We start from the raw sequence: 21265 nt of genomic DNA on the forward strand, positions 1-21265 counted from the left end.
GTTTTCTGACTCTGATGAGGAAGGCAGCGATGTCATTGTAAGTACAGTAACAGGTGTATGTCAAGAAAAGTTTTAATGCAATTAAAGCGTCGCTTTTCAATACTACAGACTCTACTGTCTATACTGTATATTGCCTAAACTAAGATGGAAATTGAAGAAGTATTCTAAGGAAGTAATGTGTCCTTGTATATTAACAGTAATATTTGATATGTTGGCACCGGTGCCATCATGTATTTTCCTAAACATTAATTTAGCTTCAATCAAAGTGCAAGGCTTCACTCTGGTATTATTTCTCAGTTAGAAGGTTTCACTTTGTTTTCTTCCACTAAGCATTCTTCTGCAGGACCGGAGCTCTGCAGCTCATGTCTGGAGAGATGCTGCACTATACCCACACCGATACAGTCACCCAGCACATTGGTGGTCGTCCTCAAACGATCTCTATCAACAAACAAACAGGAAGTTCTGAGGTCAGGAACTAGTTAATGTGACTTGAACACAACCACAAACAAGTTTAGACAGTCTAATGTTTCAATTTGCCATCGTCACACAAACATGACAAACCGCTCCTCAAACTCTGTCAATGAACAAACGAGCACAAACTTACAGCATCCAGTCAACAGTGACGATAAATGAAATGCCTTCAACGGGCAGTCCAACTGATGTCAACACTATCGCCATGGCTACCATGCCGCCCTGCGGGATACCTGTGGCCCCGATAGCAGTAACTGTGGCAGTGATACTGGAATTACATGATATTGAAAGATGAACAAGGATCAGTGATTAACTCTGCATACACAGGAAATAATATCCCAGAGACTGAACTATGAAAGATTAAAATATGCAAGCGTTGTATTAAAGTACTTTAAATGTTTTCACACCTGTGACGATGTGTTAAATTAAAGCACATATTTTTGTCTATTATCTCTGTATATTGTACATATTCTCTAGACTCTGTAAACTTTTGCACATTCCCTGGTAAAAAAAAACGGTATTGCTCTGTTAAAACAGAAATATTGTAAATATTTGTTTTTATATTTTTTTCATATCTAATCATTTTTTTGTTTGACTCTATTTTTAAGTTTGTTAATTCATTTTAAAAGGTGCATAGTACCTGAAACAGGCCAACATTAGTGCGTACATGAGGGATATCTAAGATATCTATGACAGACGTCTTTGAAGTAGTTTGGACAAATTCCTATTTTGTATTAGAAAACCTACTGAATCAGTTTGTTTCTGATTTTTGAAAAAGTGACAGAACATGTTTCCAGTGTGCATTTAATCTTACCTGATGATGATGATTTGACCCACATCCAGCTCCATATTATGGACTTGTGCGATGAATATGGCAGCGACTGCTTCATAAAGCGCTGTGCCGTCCATGGTCATTGTGGACCCTATAGGCAGTATGAAGTGTGTCACCCGTTTGTCCATGTTGAGATTCTGCTCAAGGCAGCGGTATGTGACAGGTAGAGTCACAGAACTGGAAAAAACCAAAAATACAGTCAATTTTCAGTTGTAATCAAAGCCAAAGTCAAAATTCAGTAGTTTGTTTTATAAGTGTTACATTCTGTATTTTGACGGTTTACCCCAAAATCAAATATGCATGTTTTATCTCTTACCTGTAGTGTTATTTATCAATCTATTTATCAATTCTGCCTTCTTTCCAATATAATGGTACTAGATAGCACTCTGCTTTTAAAGCTCAAAGCACCAAAAAAAACCCAGTCACTCAAAATAATCCCAAAAAAGAGACAAAGTGCAAAAGAAACAAATTATAATAGGACATTTAAATACAACTAAAAATGCATTAAAAAAACTGTAGAGTACAAAAGAAAAACATGACTAAGATACAAGAATAAGAGTTACAGTGCAGTGCAAGAAATTGATAATTTGATTTGATAAAAAGCAGCAGCAAACGTTTTCAGCCTCTATTGAAAGACCAGCAGTTTCTTTGATGCACGCTTCGTCTGCGCGGTAACAGATGACTGGCGTAGTTCAGTAGCAGAAAAATAGTTCCTGAATGAAACTGCTCACAACAAGGTCTGTGGATTATCTTGAGTATCAGGTCATGATCTCTGGAAAGAGACATTCCTGTTGAGTTTTTCTAATGTATTTTTTTGGCGCTTTGAGCTCCATGAGCCGAGAGCTTTCTAGTTCCATTATACTGAAGAAAAGGCAGACATCCGACTTATATCTCCAACACTCTGCAACTCACACCTAAACCATCTAAATTGATAAATAGCACCACAGGTAAGAGGGAAAGTATTGTTTCTTTGATTTTGGGTTGAACTGTCCCTTTAAATGTATGTACTGCATTCTGTTAAAAACAGTGGAGATTGGCGATCCAGCTCACCTCGATGAAGTCCCAAAGGCAGTGGTGAGAGCCTGGAAGAGACCAAACATAAAACTGAAGGGATTCTTACGAGTGACCACGAAATAGATGAGGGGAAGGGTGAGGAGGCTGTGGATCATCAGGCCAAAGGTCACGGTGAGAGCATATTTGGCCAGCTGGAGACCAATAACTTTAATGCTTTTCAGCCTCAAAATCTGTCCTCCAACCAAGAAGAGGATTCCCACGGGGGAATACCTGTGTGAGAAAGATGAAACACAGCAAAGGTGCAATTAAGGGTCGACTTCAGACTTTAAAAAATATGTTCACATCTTTGTGACAGCAGCTTCTCGTTCTCACCAGATGACGATGCTGATCAGATGCATGGTGGCTTTATTCAGGCAATCAAAAAGGTCCGTCAGAGGTTTTCCCTCATTCTCCATACTGCCCAGGGTGAGGCCAAAGGCGATACAGAAAAGCAGTAAACCCAAAATATTCACCCCGTCTGTGGTTGCTGTCATCGGCACTGTGTCGTCTGTTGGGTTACCGGTAACACCATTACAAGTCATGATAATAACCATTCATATTAAACAAAGTAAACAGAAAGAAATGGTCACAATTGCCAAGAAGCAAAAATTGTATCACTGTACTCACTTTTTTGAGTCAGATTGATGACATTGTGACTTGGGATTTTGGAATAAACTGTTTTATACTGGAGAAAAGAAGATCAGCATTGAAAAGTATCATTAAAAAAAACAATAAAGAAAAAAGAAATCTCTGCAGCTCTCACCTTTATGAAACAAGCAGTCACCAGATTTGACGGAAACATGTTTCTGCAAAGCAAAGAAACAGATGTCGGCTTACGCTGAATGATACATCTGACAGAGTAGTTTGATCCTTTTTGGAGCTCACCTGATCAGATCCAGAAAGGCATCCATAGTCTGCACTACTTCAACTTTACCACCAGAGGACGCTGAGGTGTTCCCGGTTGATTTCCCCGGCTGGATAAGAACAACCAGTATGATTCCAGTGAACACAGCCATGACTGTCGTTATTATGTAATAGCAGAGAGCCCAGAGCCCCATTTTCCCATTAGCCTTCTTGTCCAAAGATGACATGTCTGACCGGAAAAAGACAGAAGAAAGAAAAAGACAGAAAAAGAAAGAAAGACAGTGAAACATATGAATGTTACTCCAAGTTTTAAGTGAATGGTTGAAATATAGTATTTGTTATACTTGTTATCTCTGCGATATGCACTATATGTAGGTTTTATGAACAGAGGTTTGTAAATTTACTAAAAACCTTTTCACAAGAGATGCAGGACAAACTGCAACAGCCACCCAGCAGCATGTGAGGGGCCATTTGACCGTAACATCCGGTCTCACCTGAAACCAGACTGGAGGTGATGAGAGGAAGCACCAGCATCTGTAGCATCTGTAACAACAGCTCTCCAGGAAAGGTGAAGTATTTTATATCTCTGGCTGTCATGTTAGTGGACTGCAGAGTAAAGCCCAGGCCAATCCCTTTAGAAAAATACAAAGGTCAACATGTCAGTTTGTCAAATAACAGAAAATACCAACTGTAGTATAATCAATACATAAAGCAATGCTGGGAAAAAACAGCAATATACATTTTTTAAAAATTAACAGAAACAGGTGTAATCTTCATTAACAAAAAGTTTCATCAGGGAATACACATACACATAATATGATGTCAATGCCACTACAGAAGAGACTTGATGATCACTAAAATTAGATGGGATATAGCGTTATCGCCCACCAGTTGTTAAATATCGGCTTATCGGATATCAGCAACAAAATCAAATATCATGCATCCCTAATTTCATCCCAGATTTACACCCTCAAATTAAGTTTAAATTTGACGGACAATATTAACTCATAGAGAGACTTACCTGTGACAATAGCAGCGACAGTGAGAAGAACAAAAGCATTTCTCTTGAGAAAACCTTTAATATTGCACTTTTTCTCAGGTGAGGAATCCAAACTAGAAGGCTCAAAAGTCCCCTGGTGTGACTGGGCGTCGTGGACATCCGTAATGTCCACTGTGCTAGGCTTGGACGGACACATATTCTGCTCAAAGACAGACTGCAAAAGAAAAGACAAGGAGGACATTTAATACAGCATTAAAAATATGCCTCTTTATAATAGCTTTCCAATGTAGTATACACAATTAACACGAGGAGGAAAATGACAGAATTTATGGTATTTTGTTGAAGAAGATACAACAGTGCATGCAATATGAAACATAAAAAGTAAAAACATAAAGGCAAGTCTACGAAAATCAGTTTTAAGAAGTACTTAAAAGCAGTCTTCATTCTGGTGGTACTGATGAAAAAAATATAATTCAAACCTGACAAACAGCTGGAGAGTTCCTGATAGTTCCCTCTTAACACTTGAACTGGTTTGGTGCAAGTTCAAAATTCTTTGTTTTTATTAATGTACGATTCCTCCCCTGATTCCCTTGGGCCATCAGTTTAATCCTTTCACATGTTTGAGCACATGAAACACTAAATATTGGGTGGAACCCTTTTTAATTTTATTACTCACATTGCTTAAGCCAGCACTTGTAAATAGCACTAATGGTCGGCTTGTCTGTGTGGTTCCACATCTGGCAAAGCGACAACATTTCAGGGCATGTAGCATCCTTCTAAGAAGTCATAAACCCTCCAGGTGGTGAGATGATTCATGGCAGGTGCAGGCTGCTGGAGGATACACTTACCAAACAGCAGCAAAGCACACATCCGCTTAAGACTGAATATGTTAAAACATAAAAGCCTTTGAAGGTACTATCAAATGAATGGGATGTGATGGGTGTGGGCAGTGGTTGCCTACGAGTTTTGATTACCTTTTCATCAGGGGTTGTTTCAAGTTACATTTAAGTCTTTTTAAAGATCTTTTGACAGGACATGGGCTCATGTAAACATTTAAGGGGAACACAAATGAAAAGCAGGGTTTTGGGCTCCTCCGCCAGAAAACACTCCTGCATTCTGGTAAACGAACAAACGGCGTATCATACTGCCGCAAAAGGTGGCTTTTGGCGTTGGTATCTTATCTTATGCCAAAATGACTGAATAAGCGGCGGTATTTGACAACTTCAGTAAGAGAACGGGCTGGAATGACAGCTAGATACTGTTCGTAAAGACAAGGCCTCGATGGCTGTCTTTGCCTGGGGGCCCTCCAGAGTCCAGGATCACCACCTGCCAATGTTGGCACTGGACATAAATCGTACTTAAATCATCCAATGTGGATGTAATTCCTAGGGATGCAAGGCTGAATATTTCAAGGGAAAAAGCTATATAAAAAAAAGCCCCCTCCCCAGGCTAGGATTCACTGACAGAGCTTCCTGATGAAACTACTCAATGTGGGATTTTCTAGTTAACACAAATTAGCAAAACCTGTCTTTGTGTGTCATTATTCCACTTAATGCCTTCCTTTTTGTTCATGCTATATACAAAAGAGTGCAGTGAAGGTGGATCATGCATTAGTCATGAAGCACTAATGCTATTCTGCCTATAGTTATGCTTGCCACTTATAATTCTTGTGGTAAATGAATACATAAAGTTTGGTTTTAGTTTAGATATGAAATACCTGACCTAAAAACAAAAGTAAAAATGTACTAGTATTGCAATAAATAAACAATAATGGTGTTTTCAGCTGAAACAAAACTTGTCTCCCCTCAAAAAGTCTATTTGCCCACTACAAAACCCTGTCTCTAAAGAGTGTAACCTGAGCGGTGACCGAGGCGTTGGCCATAGAGTGGCACTAAAGGGGGTTGATACCACTTGGCATGATGCTGGACGACAGCCCTTATTCATTGTCAGAGGGGCTGCTATTCACAATGGAGAAAACGATGAAATGCTGCCATTATAATGGGGACCAAAGGGCCCTGTGGCAGCCCGACACCTGATCTCCTCTCTGGCTCTGGCTTTCTTTTGTCCCAGCATTTCATATCTGACATATCCACACACCCTAAAAAAGCACTTGATGCTGGAGCAGCGATGGACCTGAGGCTTGGCGTTTGCGCGCTCAGACATGGGGAATAAACAGACCATTTTTACGGCGCAGCAGCTAGATGCCTATCAGGTTGGTGTCGGTCCTGTTTCTCTTTCTGACTGAGACGATCTGCCTCACTCACTCTAAATGCTGCTTCTCTTATCAACACCAGCTCCCGGCACCTGTAAACAAGGTTAATGCACCTGTCAGACTTCATGTCACAACCTCCAGCTTTGCTGTTCAGGAAAGTTTGTCTTTGAATATTTTACAGTCAACAGTTTAGAGGAAATTCATGTGACAGGAGGTAAGGGTTGTTTGAGTCTTTAAGGGTTTTTTTTTGCATATATAAACAGTGGAAGTTAACTTAGGACACTTACTCCACCTAGTTATCTGACTGTAGTAAATGACTTAAGTATCATAAGTATTTTGAGGCACTTGTACTTTACGTGATCTGTTTCAATTTGATGCTATTTTAAACTTTACTACAATATACTTAAGATGGACTTTTTTAATCTTTCACAAAAATCTTTAAAACTCTAGTTATTAGAACTACTTTTCAGATTAATATTATACACAAAAATCCAATTACTATCTTGGAATATAAGATGCATTGTCATACAGGACCCAAAAAGTATGTAAAGTAGTTAACTAAATGCTTATATGTTGATGCATTAATAACAATAATGTAACAACATAAAACTGACATGGGCCATTCTGCAAAATGCATACTATTACTTTTTATATTTACATTTTCAGTTCATTTTCGTGCCAATACATCAGTGTCTTCCCCATGGAGGACAATATTTCTGTCTTAAAACGCGGTGGCACGTTCATTTTTAAGTCCATTCTCATTCCCAGCTCATCAAATATCGACTCTTGGTAGATCATTTTGGCATCAGAAACCAACTCAAAAAGGTTGGTGTGATACACTAATGGACAGCGTTTGAAATGCCGCCGGTAACAATGCAATATAGAGAGCTGTAAAGTCCCTTATAGGTGAGGTGAATTGGTCCAACAAACCCTGGACTTTAACCTGGGAGCCCATTGTCTGCTTCCCGTACAATTGTTGAGCCAAACCATAAAAGCTGCGTATTTGTCTTTTTAAGGAAAGGGATCTCGAGCCGATTTGACGAACAATGAATCGCCTGACATGAATACATAAAATATTTTTAAAAATGGATTGTTGAGAAACTCAAAATGTTAACTGATGTATTAGTCTTTGCACACTATAAGTAGCCTAAATACTCGGGGTGGCATACAAAAACCAGCGCCCCTATCTGGACACCCCTATGAAAATATTTTGGGGGCGCCACTGCAATACATAAGTACTTTTACTTAAGAAAAAAAATGTAAGTGTACTATTTTTACTTGTATTGACATGTTTTATACTGTGATACTACTACTTTTACTTCAGTAAATATCTAAATACTTCTTCAACTACTGCATAAAGCAAGTTATTAAGCACCAGACTGTATAAGAAAAAATACATCTTACTTCTCTGTGCAATAACTTCACTTTGATCTGATTGCTTTTGCAGGACTGCACATATTTTACAAGAAAAGAAATTCTCAGGTAAGCAAGTATCAAAAAGGCACAAAAACTTATTTTATCCGAGTCATTGTTGGTGTGGCACACACGACACCGCTGAATTATGTTTTGTTCTGCACAATACTGTAACTCTAAACTACTGAATCAGGAGGTCCGTCCCACTGTGAGGCTGGCTACCATTCACATCACATGGTTTATAAAATCATGCTTTCAGAGTTTCTACTGCACTACACACGAGAGAGAAATATAGACTTTAGATGATGGAGTTTTCATTTTTCTCAACCACCAGTTGCGCCTCTAAAATACACAACATAATATGGAAGATACCTTGTAATTTAATATTGAAAGTAAATTTTTTAAACCTTCCCTAGACTGTTCGACCGCTACCGGGATTTGGCACCGCAGCTCGTTCCCCTTGACTACACCAGCCAGCCAGATGTGAAGTTACCATATGAGCTGATTGGCAGCATGCCAGAGCTGAAGGTAGACCCGCCGGCCCACGCACACCCTGCAGACCCGCGCTCTCCCCGACTGTGTCCTCAATCCATAATTAATAGCCAACTAATCGACAGAATTCTTTGAAACGTTATACGTTACCCGACTCCTTTAAACTTGAAGAAAGCTGGTGAGTCCCTCAGGACACGCTTGTTGGAAATGGATCAATTATATGCCTCTTTACACAATGACAGCGAGGTAAACAGGTGTGTTAACACGCCGGTCACTGACTGTCCGGAGAAAGGGAGAGCTGGATTATACTTTCCCTCGGAAATTTTGGAGCTTACTTGAATTATTATGAGAAAAAATAATCAGCTCACTTGCTAAATGAAGATATACACAAGTATCTTTCTATATTTGAATATGTGTGGGTATGTATGTGTTTTTATCTGTCCTAATGCTTCATGTGCCGGTGAATGTGTCTACATATGTATGCATGTTTATGCTTGTATTCAGTACATTTTTGTACCAAGTTAACTATTAAGTGGTTCAAACTGTGATAACAAGCCCCCTTTGGTTTCACACAATGTATGATTAACTTTTATTTTATTCATTTATATTTAATTTTTATATTATTACCACTGTTATGTTTTATGTTGTTGTTCATTATTATTTTGTTGTACTTTTTTAGCTTCTTTGGGTGAGTGCTTGAATGCTTTTGTGTGTATTTACTGAAAAAAACATAAAGTAATTATTTTTTTTAAAGATATAAAAAAACATATAAACCAAATAAAAACACACAATTATGTATTAGAGCAAATATATCAAATCCAATAAGCACTAGTTCATAGTTCTGTCTGATTAACTGCTCTGAGTTTGTTTTATCTGATTAATCTAATTTGAATGTATCTGAGTTATCCTGGTGTCCCCTCTGACCAGGACAACCCATTTCGTCAGAGGATCGCTGAGGTTTTCTCTGAAGACGGAGAGGGAAACATGACACTGGACGACTTCTTGGACATGTTTTCAGTGCTGAGTGAGATGGCTCCGCGTGACCTCAAGGCCTACTACGCCTTCAAAATTTATGGTAAAAGATCAGAGGAAGAGGTGCAACTTTAAAAAAACAACATTATTTCAAGGAGGTCCAGTCTGTATTTTGTTTTGTTGAGAAGCTTCACTCCTGTTATTTTTGTTTTCCTTAGCTACAGAACATACATATATACACCGTATGAATTTTGTATGTTATGTATGTTTTGTTTTTTTCCTGTTAGAGTGACTTATTTTGACCAATGAAAGACATTTACACTAAACAAAAAACATGCACAAATTGGTGCATAAAATTTACCAGAATGCAGGACATTAAGTGTTTGATGCTCAAAATATTTTGGCTGATAATGTGTCCCCCCCGATTTTTAAACAATACCTACGCCCTTTACATGCAACTATGCAAAAATAGCACCCTGATACAAAAACTGGCCTCACCTTCCTACAAGTGAATCATCGATTCCTTCCGTGTATTAACTTTAACTATGAAGTGAGTTGAACAACAGCAGGTGAAACATGGAAATCTTTTTAATTTTAATATAGTTGAAGCATTTGAAAAGGGGGGCATGTTGCAGGGTCTTAGAGCTGAAAGCATGATGGACGGTGCGTGGAATGTTATAAATGATTAACCAGCCCATTATGGAGGTGAAGCGCTCGTCAAAGCCCAGTTTGTGCTCAGCAGTAGAGTCCCCCCTAATTAACGCACGCTGACAGATGAGGATCTTGCATACACATGACCCTGGTCATGGGTCAAGGAAACATTCATTATTGAGGCCGACAGAAGGGAAAAACCTTGGAAAGTTACATACTGTAAAAGCATAGTGTGTTATGACGAGTGAGACTGGTGAGGTTAAATGGGCTCACACACCTCAAATAACCTCTCTAATGAATGACTGGGTGTGTTGAGTGAATATGTTAAGCTTTACAAACATGTTTAACAAACTGCGGTTTCCACATTAGTAAAATGATGGTGACAAGATGACAAATTTGAATACATTGAATTCTGTCACAAACTCAGCTGCCATAAAACCATAACTTTATCCCGCTGCAGAATTAGCTCATGATATATGAAGGATATTTCTACGGCTGCTAAGAATTATCTTCATTATTTAATTCAAATCTGTTACATTTTTGGGCCTGGCACTGCAGACCAAAACCCAAACTTCAATATCGTAAAATACAGAAAAAAAACCAGAAAACTCTCATATTTTAAAAAGCCATAAGATGTGAGTTAGATATATTTTACTTGAAAGATTACTTTCATGGAAAAATGTCCAGAAAACTATATTTTATTCAATTATATATTTTAAAATTATGTCACAGAAAAAAAAATTCTTTTCTGTAGTAAATTTTCTAATAACTTTTTTACTAATTTCTTGGGTCATGTCTCATTGCCTTCTCCCCATGTTAAGGGTTAACTTATTACTTGAACAGTTGCTCAACTTATCTCTAAGTCATCATTTCCTTCTTTTGAAATCTCCTTTGTTTCCATTTCTTGCCAGATTTCAACAATGATGACTTTATCTGCAAGTCAGACCTGGAAAAGACCCTGAACAAGCTGACCCGTAACGAGCTGACAGAGGACGAGGTGCGGATGGTGTGTGAGAAGGTGATCGATGAGGCTGACCTGGACAACGACGGACGTCTGTCACTGGAGGACTTTCAGCACATGATTGTTCGAGCTCCGGACTTCCTCAGGTAGGCCAACAGAAACCATTGACCGTGATGACGGGTAAACACACCTACATATAAAACAAAGCTTAAACAGTTATGTTATATTTTGTTATGTACGAATGATTGTTAATCTCGTGTATTTATGTGGTATGTCTTACATTTGTAAAGGCTCTGCATGCAATATTCAGAGTATTAACACGAGGCAAACTACTAAGGTCATTAACAGCGCCCATCAAAATGACATTGTGCTAACTCTGTAAACCGAGCTTCTCTGTGGTTTGTTTTGGTGAGCCTGTCCGGACTCACATGCATTTTAGTGCATGTGTGTGTCCACCTGGCTAGCTAAATTGCTGCTGCTGTGCATTTTACTCGTACGGCTGTTACTGATGATATCGAAACGGTGCCATTGCGTAAGAGTATCACCCAGCCTCTGCTTCCCTCTAGATTAACAAAAGTTTTTTTGCCCAAAGATCGTGCTACAGGACCAAAAAAAGTCTCTTCTTTTTTTCCTCCTTTGCATTTTTACACAAAACCAAACAATGGTGGCATCAAATCGCTACAGTGAGTGATTTTATAACGTGCCTGTATCGCAAAATCAAGAGGCGTGACTGGTGTGACATTTAACACAACAGCATCTGACTGACATATAACGTACGCATTGGCAACACTTTATAAACAACAAAACTATCATTTACCTTCTCTGGCCGCTGATCACGTCCTCTGCTCGGAGGGTAAGCTCCTCGATGTCATTGTTTTCCCAATTTGTGGACATTTTTGGCTGGTTCTTCTTTACTGATTTAGCTGCTAGCTGCTTTTTAAATCTCCTGGGGTGGATCACACACACAACACATTGTCAGAGCATCACACCCACACTGCACTCAGTGCCTTTCTGCTAGCTGTCGCATTTACAAAGACCTCCAATACGCGCTTTTAATGCCTCCAATGAGGCTCAAAGGTTAGAAAACTGTCCCCTCCCACCGCAGTTGTACCTTACACAAAGAACGGCGAGACGGCAAAATGGCAAGATTTTCCCGCCTTGAACATGTAGTGTAGAAGGAGCTACTGTAAAGTCTTTCAGCTCCTTGTGGCCATTGTTAAGCACTGTTTATGGAGTTAGCACTGTTGCTAGCTGCCAGTTCAGCCACCTCCATGTCGAGAACCAGACAATTCATAAGCAGCTTTAAATGACATCTGGAAAACGAGGAAATCAAACTATTCTAATTTCTATTCACAGCACCTTCCACATAAGGATATAAAGAAATGAAGCGACCATGTGCACTTCTTAATTTGCACTGAAGGATGGATTTAAAATGCTGCAGAATCTCCAGAAGGTGAAGGAATCGTGACATTATCCAAAAATCAGCGGACAAAATTTTAAAACTTTTTCACGACCCATAGTTCTTATTTTTTCTTGCTCCACTTGCCCAGTGTTTTTCTAATGTATCAGATTAAAACCGTCTTTCCACATACTCTCAGCTACATGACAGGAGCAGAAGAACGCAAAGAGAAAGTGAAGAAACGTACATGATGGTAAACAAAACTTTGTTACTCATCGATGCATATTAGAGCAATACTATGTCAACGGCTACAGAAAATAAATTTGCCATTTTGTTACATTATGTGAAAGGTTATCCACAGAAAATTACCATAACAATTTCATTACACACAACGAAATCCTATGACTTTTCAAAAACTTTATATTATTTTTTTTATTTATTTCATAACTTTTCTAGGCCTGGGAAATGTGACAGTGAAAGTCTGTGACTTCTCCAGGTTTTCCATGACTGTGGGAACCCTGAACTATTTCATCTCGTGAATAACTGGATTTGTGCTTTTTTTTTTCGGTACAGTAAGCAAAGATAACCCAACTTTGACTTTTAGCATCCAGAGTAAATACTACAAACACAACTACAAATTGTCTTGTCTTTAACCCTTTGAAACCTGGAGCAACATCACTTTTCTTGTGCTGCTTTCGGACACCTTTCACAAGTATTTAAGCCTCTAAAAAACATGAGAAAAAGGCAATAAGCCAAGTCCACGTCCAATTTTTCTTTTACCGCAGTTGCAGAAGTAACACGTCACGGTGTGACTGCAGGTCTATCATCACACGGAGCCATCAACCCACGATTTGATCAACCCATCCATCAAGACAAGGCTCATTAGTTATGACCATCAACAGCAGATTTGTGTTTTGTATCTGAAGGGGTTCAGTTACACTCGACTATTAAAGAAACACATGCGAGAATATTCCAGCGGGTGATCGCGGGCCAATAAAAGGAGAGTCATTTGTCATGAAAGCAGTCAAGCTCCATTGTGGGAGCACGGGGTCAACTGACAGCGTAATTTCCTTTGACAGCCAGCCAATAAACATAGTGAATAGGAATAAAGTTTTATAGTCTTATTTTATTAAATCAAAAGTACACATATCTACAAATTGTAGATACAATTTTATATGGGTTTAGAAAGTACAGTACAATTTAAGTAGATCTCTTTTTTTCACTGTGATATTTACAATGTTTTTTCTCACTTTTTTTTTCAAAATGTATTATTCTCCCTGTGTACTTCACAATCGATGGAATGAAAATATGGCTGTAAAAAGGGATGTACAGAATGTTATTAAAGGATATGATTTAAAAACTCAAAGAGGGAGTATCACTTCAGCTGTAAATGATGCAGTTTGAGACCCACAAAAAAAAGTCTGCTCCCTATGTGTCTGGTTATGACTTAAAGCTACAGTATCACTCGATCGAGACAACAGCTCTATCGCCACATTTCAACGATCCTCCATCACACCTGATTCCACTCGTGCTGTTGTCGCAATGTCATTTCTACAAACAGAGTCCTGTTTTTGGCTCAGTGAATGACACAAAACAAACAAAAAAAGCCCATACATTCGTCTGTACAGGTCTAAGAGTAGGTCTGAAAATTACATGACACACATATGCACAGGTCCAAGATTCACGATGCATAGCTCACCTTTGACAGAACTGTGTATTAGCTGTTAAGACAAATGGCCGTGGTAGTCATGAGGTCCCAAATTATTTGATATTTTTAAAAAAAGAAAAAGAAAAACAAGGTGCAGGCAAGCAAAAGCAGATCCTCCCTTGATATTGTGCATACAGGAGTTTGATTTTCAGACGAGAGTCAAATGTAGGAAGGAAACACGAGGAACAGAGACTCACATCAATGTTAAATAAGTTGGTACATGTTTGGTCTAGTTCACCGCGGCTCTTAAAATACTGATTAAGATTTGAGTTCAGGTGGTCGACTCTAAAGCGTACGGTGCTTCTGGTGCCACCTAGCTGTCGCACTAAAGCGCCACAATCAAACAACACAAGAAAAGAGTAATACTACTGGAAGAACCTTTCAACGTCGGGCAAGCCAGCGTTCGAGTCATAAGCCAAAAAAATCCATCACTTTTAAACTATAATTTGGCAGGGCAGTAGCATAGAAACAGGCTTGCCTATTATTTTTCCTTTTTATAAATATATATAGCTGTTTAAGGGCAATGTTTTTCAGTGACCTAATAACAGGACAGTGGATCGCACTAGCAGTGAAATAGCAAAGGATATCAAGTCATTTTTAAGTAAGTGCAGTACAAAAAATTTAGGAATTATGCCCCTTATATCACCAAGACTCAAAACTAAGTATTGTATTGTTGTATTGCAAAACTATCACTTGGCACAGACTACACACAAAACATGAATTACTGGTAAAGTGCAAGGAGAGCTGCATGGATAGCAGGAGGGAGAAGGGGGCTTACAGTGCGAAACTTCAAGTGATTTTAAATGCTGGTTAAAAAACCGGAGACGTCATTTAGCTAGACTGTGAATCAGAGCTGCTACAAAACCCTCAAGTCAAATCAAAGGCAACCTTTTAAAGCAATCTTTGGAGCTGAAACAATTAGTCAAAACTTTGATAGTTGATCTATTCAGCTAGTTCCAGCTTCTGAAATGTGAAGATTTGCTCCTTGTCTTTGTTTTATGTGATAGTTGACTGAATGTTTTTGGGTTTTGGACGTTGATCAGGCAAAACAAGACATTTAATGATGTCTCCTTGGGCATTTTTCTCGATTTTCTGATATTGTATAAGCCCAAAAATTCACAGATTAATCAAGAAAATAGCTATTATGATAATGGATAATAACAATAGTTGTTACATGCAACCCTGATTGAACAAAACGAGACATTTAAAGACGTCTCCTTGGGCATTTTTGCTCTTTTCTGATATTGCATAAACACAAAAATGAATAGATTAATCAGGAAAATAAGTGGCAGAGTAATTGAATAAAAAATTATTGTTAAATGCAGCCCTAATCTTATTACACTGCACTCAATTGTGGAGTATTATTTTTATCATACAGCGTGCACATTTTGATATTTTCCTAAATAGTGTACTATAGCAATGCACTTTCACACCACGATTTACAATACTTTCCTGCAGGTTACGACACCAGAGAAAGCCGAAGCAGAAACACGTCACCTCACTAATGTTCTGCTGATAATGTGACAGAAAACTTTATCTACAGAGGCAGAAATCTGAATTGTGTTTTTAGCTTTTGTGTTGCAGAAAACTGCCTTGCAGCACCTGAAAGCTATTGCAGAGCGGTTAGAAAGAGTTGGAGGCGGTGCGTAATGATCAGGGCGAGATGAAACACGCATTTTAAGAAACATCATGTGATTGTCACGGACTACATGCAAAGCAAAAAAGGCAGAACTCAAATTAAAAAAAACCTTTCAATACACTGATCCTTGAAAGCCTTATGTGTGATATGATTCCCGACTGCTGAAATGAAAATGAAAGCAACTCTGTTTCTAGAGCTCAAGCCTATCAGTCTCTGGTTGACATTTATCACTTAAAAAGGGGAAAGAGCACTAATAAAAATAGATCTAAATATCACATTTGCATTTGCAATCCCAAAACCTTGACATTAATTTAACGATTTCTCACCCTCGGTTGTGCTACCGGCTGTGTGAAATGTGAGCGCGTTGTACAAAGAGACTAACGTCAGAAGTAAGAGCCTGTCTTTTGTGTGATGAGAAATAACTGGACAATGCTCCTGGTTGAGTCCTCCACCAGTCAAGCACCCCGACCCATGAAGACAACAGATCTCTTTAAAACGGAAGAGATGCAGCACTGGAAGCTTTCAGAAGAAGAAGAAGGAGAAGAAGAGAGGAAGGGAAGTCCTCAGCTTACTGGGAATAGAATGGTTTGTGTGGACTGGGAGGACAGGTCATGGATGGGGAGAGAGAAGGAAGGGGGAAGGAAGTGCTAAGAGCAAGCACAGTCCATTTATGTCCAGCCAGCTGGCAGCCGGTATCGAAGGCCTCGGTCCTCAGAGTAGGCTACAGCGGAAGAAGCTGGTCTTTTTCTGAGGCTCGGAGATCTTGACTCCGTGGCTGCTCCCCTGCGGCGTGTTACCCTCCTGCAGAATGACAAACATATCACTAGGTGGGTTTCCATTACAGATTTGCGCAAAAATAAAGCAATAATTTTGAAATGTCGATAGAACATAATTTATCTTCTATCTATCTTCTGCTCTCGTGATAACATCTCAAGAAGTTTATTTCTTTAACAGTCACAGTCATTATTTCTAATCAAAGGCAACGTAGGCATGTTATGTGAGCGATAATGGAAAGGCAAGGCTTCTCTCTATAGGGCCATTTAAAATAAACTGCCTCCTTATTTATGTTAAAAATTGAATGAGAAAACGGATGTTTTTGCTCTGTCATCTCAGTGTCAGCTGCAGAGTCACCTTAGATTAGACTCTATAATGAACCTGCGAGATTTTAAAAACAGGATGGACTTTTTGAACACTGAATGTGCATGTCCTGTCACTGAACGCTGCTATTTGCCTGTTTGTCTTAAGTTTGTTGCTCGTGTATGAATAAAATCTAACATTGCAAAAAAAAAGAAAAAAAAGTTGTATTATACAAAACTTCTTACCAATTTTGTGTCCATTTTTGATTTGATGTCTCTGGCGAGCGTCAAAAATGCCTGTGAATCAAAACAAATACACACAGTCACATCGATGACATGTCATTCCTCCAAAAGAAGCAACGCAAGGAGATGAGACACAGAAATGGACCAACAGTACTGAGGTACTTCTCCTCCCTGCTAAACACAGGATGATAACATTTTTACGAGCTAAAATCATTTTTTCCACTGGCTACAGGCATTTTTCTAGCAGTTCATTCCTTTATTGCATATTTTTTGGGCCATTACTTTTCTCCTCAGGTAGGCGAGGGTTTTAGAGTACTATACGATGCGCTCTGTCGCATTGCTTTGGGAGCAGTTCAGATCAGACACTTCAGAAGCAATAAAATCATTTCAACATCAATAACAGAATTTCTAATCAATATTTTGTGTCAACTGATTGATTTCTTTAGTAAGCAGACATGAAATTGGCAGAATCCCTTTATTCCTTACATAACTTAAGGAAGAACTACTTACATTTTCCACGTTGATGTTGGCCTTTGCGCTGGTCTCCATGAACTTTATTCCATACTCTAACGCAAGCTTAGAGGAAATCCAGAAAATTACATAACCGTACATTTCACCAAAACCGTTTTGTTTTTTCTTTTTCATTTTATGAAAATGTAACAGCGAACCAGACTTATTTACTGTCAAACACAACCTAATGACAATATATTACTTAAGTTCAAACTCACCTTCTCCCCCCTGTCTTTGGACACCTGCCGCTTGTCGTTGATGTCACACTTGTTGCCAAGAACCATCTTCTCAACATCAGAAGATGCATGCTGTATCAAGAGAAGAGACGCTGAACAAAAAAACAACACTATACATAGTGTCATTTGGATGTTTGAAGAACTAGCAAGCACATAAAAAAGATCTACTGTCTACTAAAATCAGCAAATACCTCCTCTATGTTCCTTATCCAGTTTTTGATATTGTCAAACGACTTCTCGTTGGTGATGTCATAGACAAGCATGATGCCCTGCAAAGAACAGACATGCTGAGATCAAAAGCTGTGGCTTCCTTGGAAAGTGGATTCATGCCTGACAACACATGAAGATAACCCACCATTGCTCCTCTGTAGTAGGCTGTTGTGATCGTTCGGAAGCGCTCCTGACCAGCCGTGTCCCTGAAAAACAGAATAATTGTGACATTTCAAATATCAGAAAGTTTAAAAATATTTATCTAACACCTTTAGGATAAATATTTGGATAAATTGTGTGGGAAAGTTTCCATCAATATCTCACTGCAGTCACACATGCCAGCAACATAATACCTTGTTATATATATTAACTTTCATGTCAACCTTTTCAATTGTCATTTTCAGGAAAGGCTGAGAATAAATAATATTCTCGATATTCTTCAATATGAATTAGAATACAGCGGACAATATATATTTTTAACAACCTACTTCCATCATTACAATCAACATATACATTACCTTTATTCAAATATTTGCAGTGAATTTCAACTTGTAAATAAAAACTTGACAATTTGTACATCTACCAATTTTGTTTTATTACTTCATCTTGGAACTTTTATCCGTTTTGAAATCTTTAATTTTATTTGTTTTTTTTTTATGTATGATTATTTCTAGTTAACTGGAGAGCTAACTTCATAAGCCATGTTTGGCTTCTAACCTCTCCTGATCAATATTTAAACTTTTCCTTACTGTATTTTTTATACATATGCAAATAAATAAACTAAATGTAATTTTAAATAAATAAATAAGAGCACACTGTCCTTTCAGAAAGTTGGTTTATCTTACAAAGACTTTTTCTGATGTTTGTATAGCAGGAAGGTATGAGACTTTTGTATTAAAGGTCAATTTAGAGGTTGTAATTATATTGATGAATTGTTAAAGGCCTAAATCCTATTATGTTGCCACTGAAAACATAAATTACGGATAAACCCTGCAATAAATGCTGCTAATATTACCATTAAGGCCATTTACAACCCATTTTATAGCAATGTAATAAATATTAAGGCTGCAATTAACATTTTAAGAGTGTAAATCACCTGTAAGCATCCTGCATCTTTATTGAACCTGAAGGTATCTCGAGTTAAGTGTGTACCATCCCTACTTTATTAGCCAAATAAAGACAAAACACGTCCGACATGAGAGGAATTACACTGCGACAAACTTACCATATCTGTAACTTTATCTTCTTGCCGTCAAGCTCTATTGTCCTAATCTTGAAATCAATGCCTGGAGGGATAAAGAAGGATCATGCATGTCAATTATAACGTTAGCTTTCTAGCTTAATGTACCTCTGTCAAACACTGGACGACACTGCTGTGAAACAAGAAAAAAAAACACACTTTTTAACTTTAAATAAACGACTGCTTAGCTTCTTGTCGTGGCATACGGCAGTAAAACGTGCATAAAGGAACCATTGCGCCTTTTATCAAGCCTGAATTAACTAGCTACGACGTGTTATAACAGGGTTTCCGGTGTCTTACCAGAATGTAGACGGCACCTAATGGCTAACGCTAGAGCTACATGGCTAACCGCAAACGTTAGCTGACGGGAACCACCCGGCACACACTCATAATACATCACAAATGTTTCTACATATAAAAAAACCACACAAACGCAACAGCATATATTCCTGTCACCTCTTATAAACTCAGTCCATGTATGATATCTTACAGAATGACAAGACATCTTGTTAATGTGAAAGAGAAACTACTTCCAGCCCTATTAGCATAGCTAGCATTCCAGCAAGTAGACGTAGCCTCAGGGACAGCCCGTTGTAAACAGACAGAATAACACAGTTTACTTGAGTAACAACGTACCTATGGTTGAGATAAACGTTGAGTTGAAGGCGTCTTCTGAAAACCTGAAGAGCACACAGGTCTTCCCGACACCAGAGTCGCCGATTAACAGTAATTTAAACAAATAGTCGTATGTTTTCGCCATACTTGATATTATTGCGGAAATCCCGCCCGGCGAAGCAGCGATGTGACGGTGCGGAAATGACGCCCCCTGCTGGACCGGAATTCACCGGCTGTTTATTTTTGAACGCGACCAGCGGGCGTTACCGGGTTAAAAAAACAAAAAAAAGAAGGGTATTATAAATATAATTTAAGTATACGGGAGTTATTCTAAGTATATTTGTACTTTTGAAAGATATGTTGTATAATAAAAGTATACTAACAGTTAATTCTACATACTTCTAGTTTTTGGTGTACTTATAAAACGTGTACTTTATTTTAAATGTATTGTAAATTGTATGACAGTGCACCTTATTTTTTTTAATACTTTTTTTTTAAATTACTGTCATCAGGAATACTCAGGAATTTATTTATTTTTCGTCCATGTGCCACTTTGGCTGGTGGATTACAAAATTTACAAGTCACTCAATAGATTACTTTGTAAATAAGTGATAATTCACACATTTGAAGCAAATCTTACAGCCACCTGCATATTTTTACCAGCATTTGGCTGGAGCTAATTTCCAACCCTGACTGTCACCATATCATGTCATGTATTTTACTCATGACATATCTCATGTACTGATGACATTGGGGGGGTTTACATAGAAAAATTACATGATTAGGTGTGTCACTCAGCGGTACATCAGAATACCAAACAAACACGCAATTTATGTATGTATATATACTTATATATATAGATAGATAGGTAGATAGATATTTGCATCAGATATTTTCCAGCATTCATTATTTCTCATTTCACACAGTTCTAACTCTTACACATCCTCTACGAAAAAAGGAAGTTAGTTGGACCACAAGTTACCAGCTATGTCAGCCTTGTGCAATCTGTATTTACTCTGGTATATGTTAATATAAGACTAATTATCTTCTATCTGTATATTATAGTATTCATAGCACAGTATTCACTATTCCTGCTCTGAAATGTGTCAGGAGAGGTAAAGAGCCACGGGGTAAAACAAACAGACCTCCTCTCAACTTCAGGAGAAAAATAAACAAAAACAACTTCAGGAGAGAAGTACAAAAAAGAGCTAAACTAACATTGTAAAAAAAAAATACAGCAAAAGATAAATAACATGAAAGACGTACTGAGCTGAAAATGTAACCAGTCAGTGAACATTAATCCAAAAAAAACATGAAATAAACAGAACTTAATGCTTTTACTTTTTCTTAGGTAAAACTTTAAATGCAGGACTTTAATGTGTGGTATTTTTAGAATGAGTTGTTGCTGTCATCTTTTCTACTGTTTGACAAAAAGAAATCTTTATTCAAGACCAATTTAAGTTTTTTC

General features: G+C 38.1%; 3 protein-coding genes across 3 annotated transcripts; 1 reads left to right on the forward strand and 2 right to left on the reverse strand.

Moving 5' to 3' along the window:
• Positions 1-293: 293 nt before the first annotated feature.
• Positions 294-6293, reverse strand: LOC121951215 (excitatory amino acid transporter 1-like). Its single transcript, XM_042497467.1, has 11 exons — positions 6263-6293; positions 4242-4304; positions 3715-3852; positions 3242-3449; positions 3120-3162; positions 2984-3041; positions 2690-2864; positions 2354-2587; positions 1286-1480; positions 605-739; positions 294-438 (listed from the first exon to the last, which is right to left on the reverse strand). The coding sequence occupies exons 1-11, from the start codon at positions 6291-6293 to the stop codon at positions 294-296; spliced, it is 1425 nt and encodes a 474-aa protein (XP_042353401.1).
• An 88-nt stretch (positions 6294-6381) lies between these two features.
• On the forward strand, positions 6382-12299 carry cib3 (calcium and integrin binding family member 3). Its single transcript, XM_042497226.1, has 6 exons — positions 6382-6432; positions 7880-7914; positions 8262-8373; positions 9265-9412; positions 10872-11067; positions 12278-12299. Exons 1-6 carry the CDS (start codon positions 6382-6384, stop codon positions 12297-12299), a joined length of 564 nt encoding a protein of 187 aa, XP_042353160.1.
• Positions 12300-13426: 1127 nt separating this feature from the next.
• On the reverse strand, positions 13427-19985 carry LOC121951043 (ras-related protein Rab-8A-like). Its single transcript, XM_042497225.1, has 8 exons — positions 19819-19985; positions 19168-19228; positions 18088-18148; positions 17924-18001; positions 17715-17804; positions 17497-17562; positions 16990-17040; positions 13427-16468 (listed from the first exon to the last, which is right to left on the reverse strand). The coding sequence occupies exons 1-8, from the start codon at positions 19940-19942 to the stop codon at positions 16379-16381; spliced, it is 621 nt and encodes a 206-aa protein (XP_042353159.1). The 5' UTR covers positions 19943-19985; the 3' UTR covers positions 13427-16378.
• Positions 19986-21265: the final 1280 nt, after the last annotated feature.

The sequence above is a fragment of the Plectropomus leopardus genome, chromosome 12 (assembly GCF_008729295.1).
Source record: "Plectropomus leopardus isolate mb chromosome 12, YSFRI_Pleo_2.0, whole genome shotgun sequence".
Lineage (NCBI taxonomy): Eukaryota > Metazoa > Chordata > Actinopteri > Perciformes > Serranidae > Plectropomus > Plectropomus leopardus.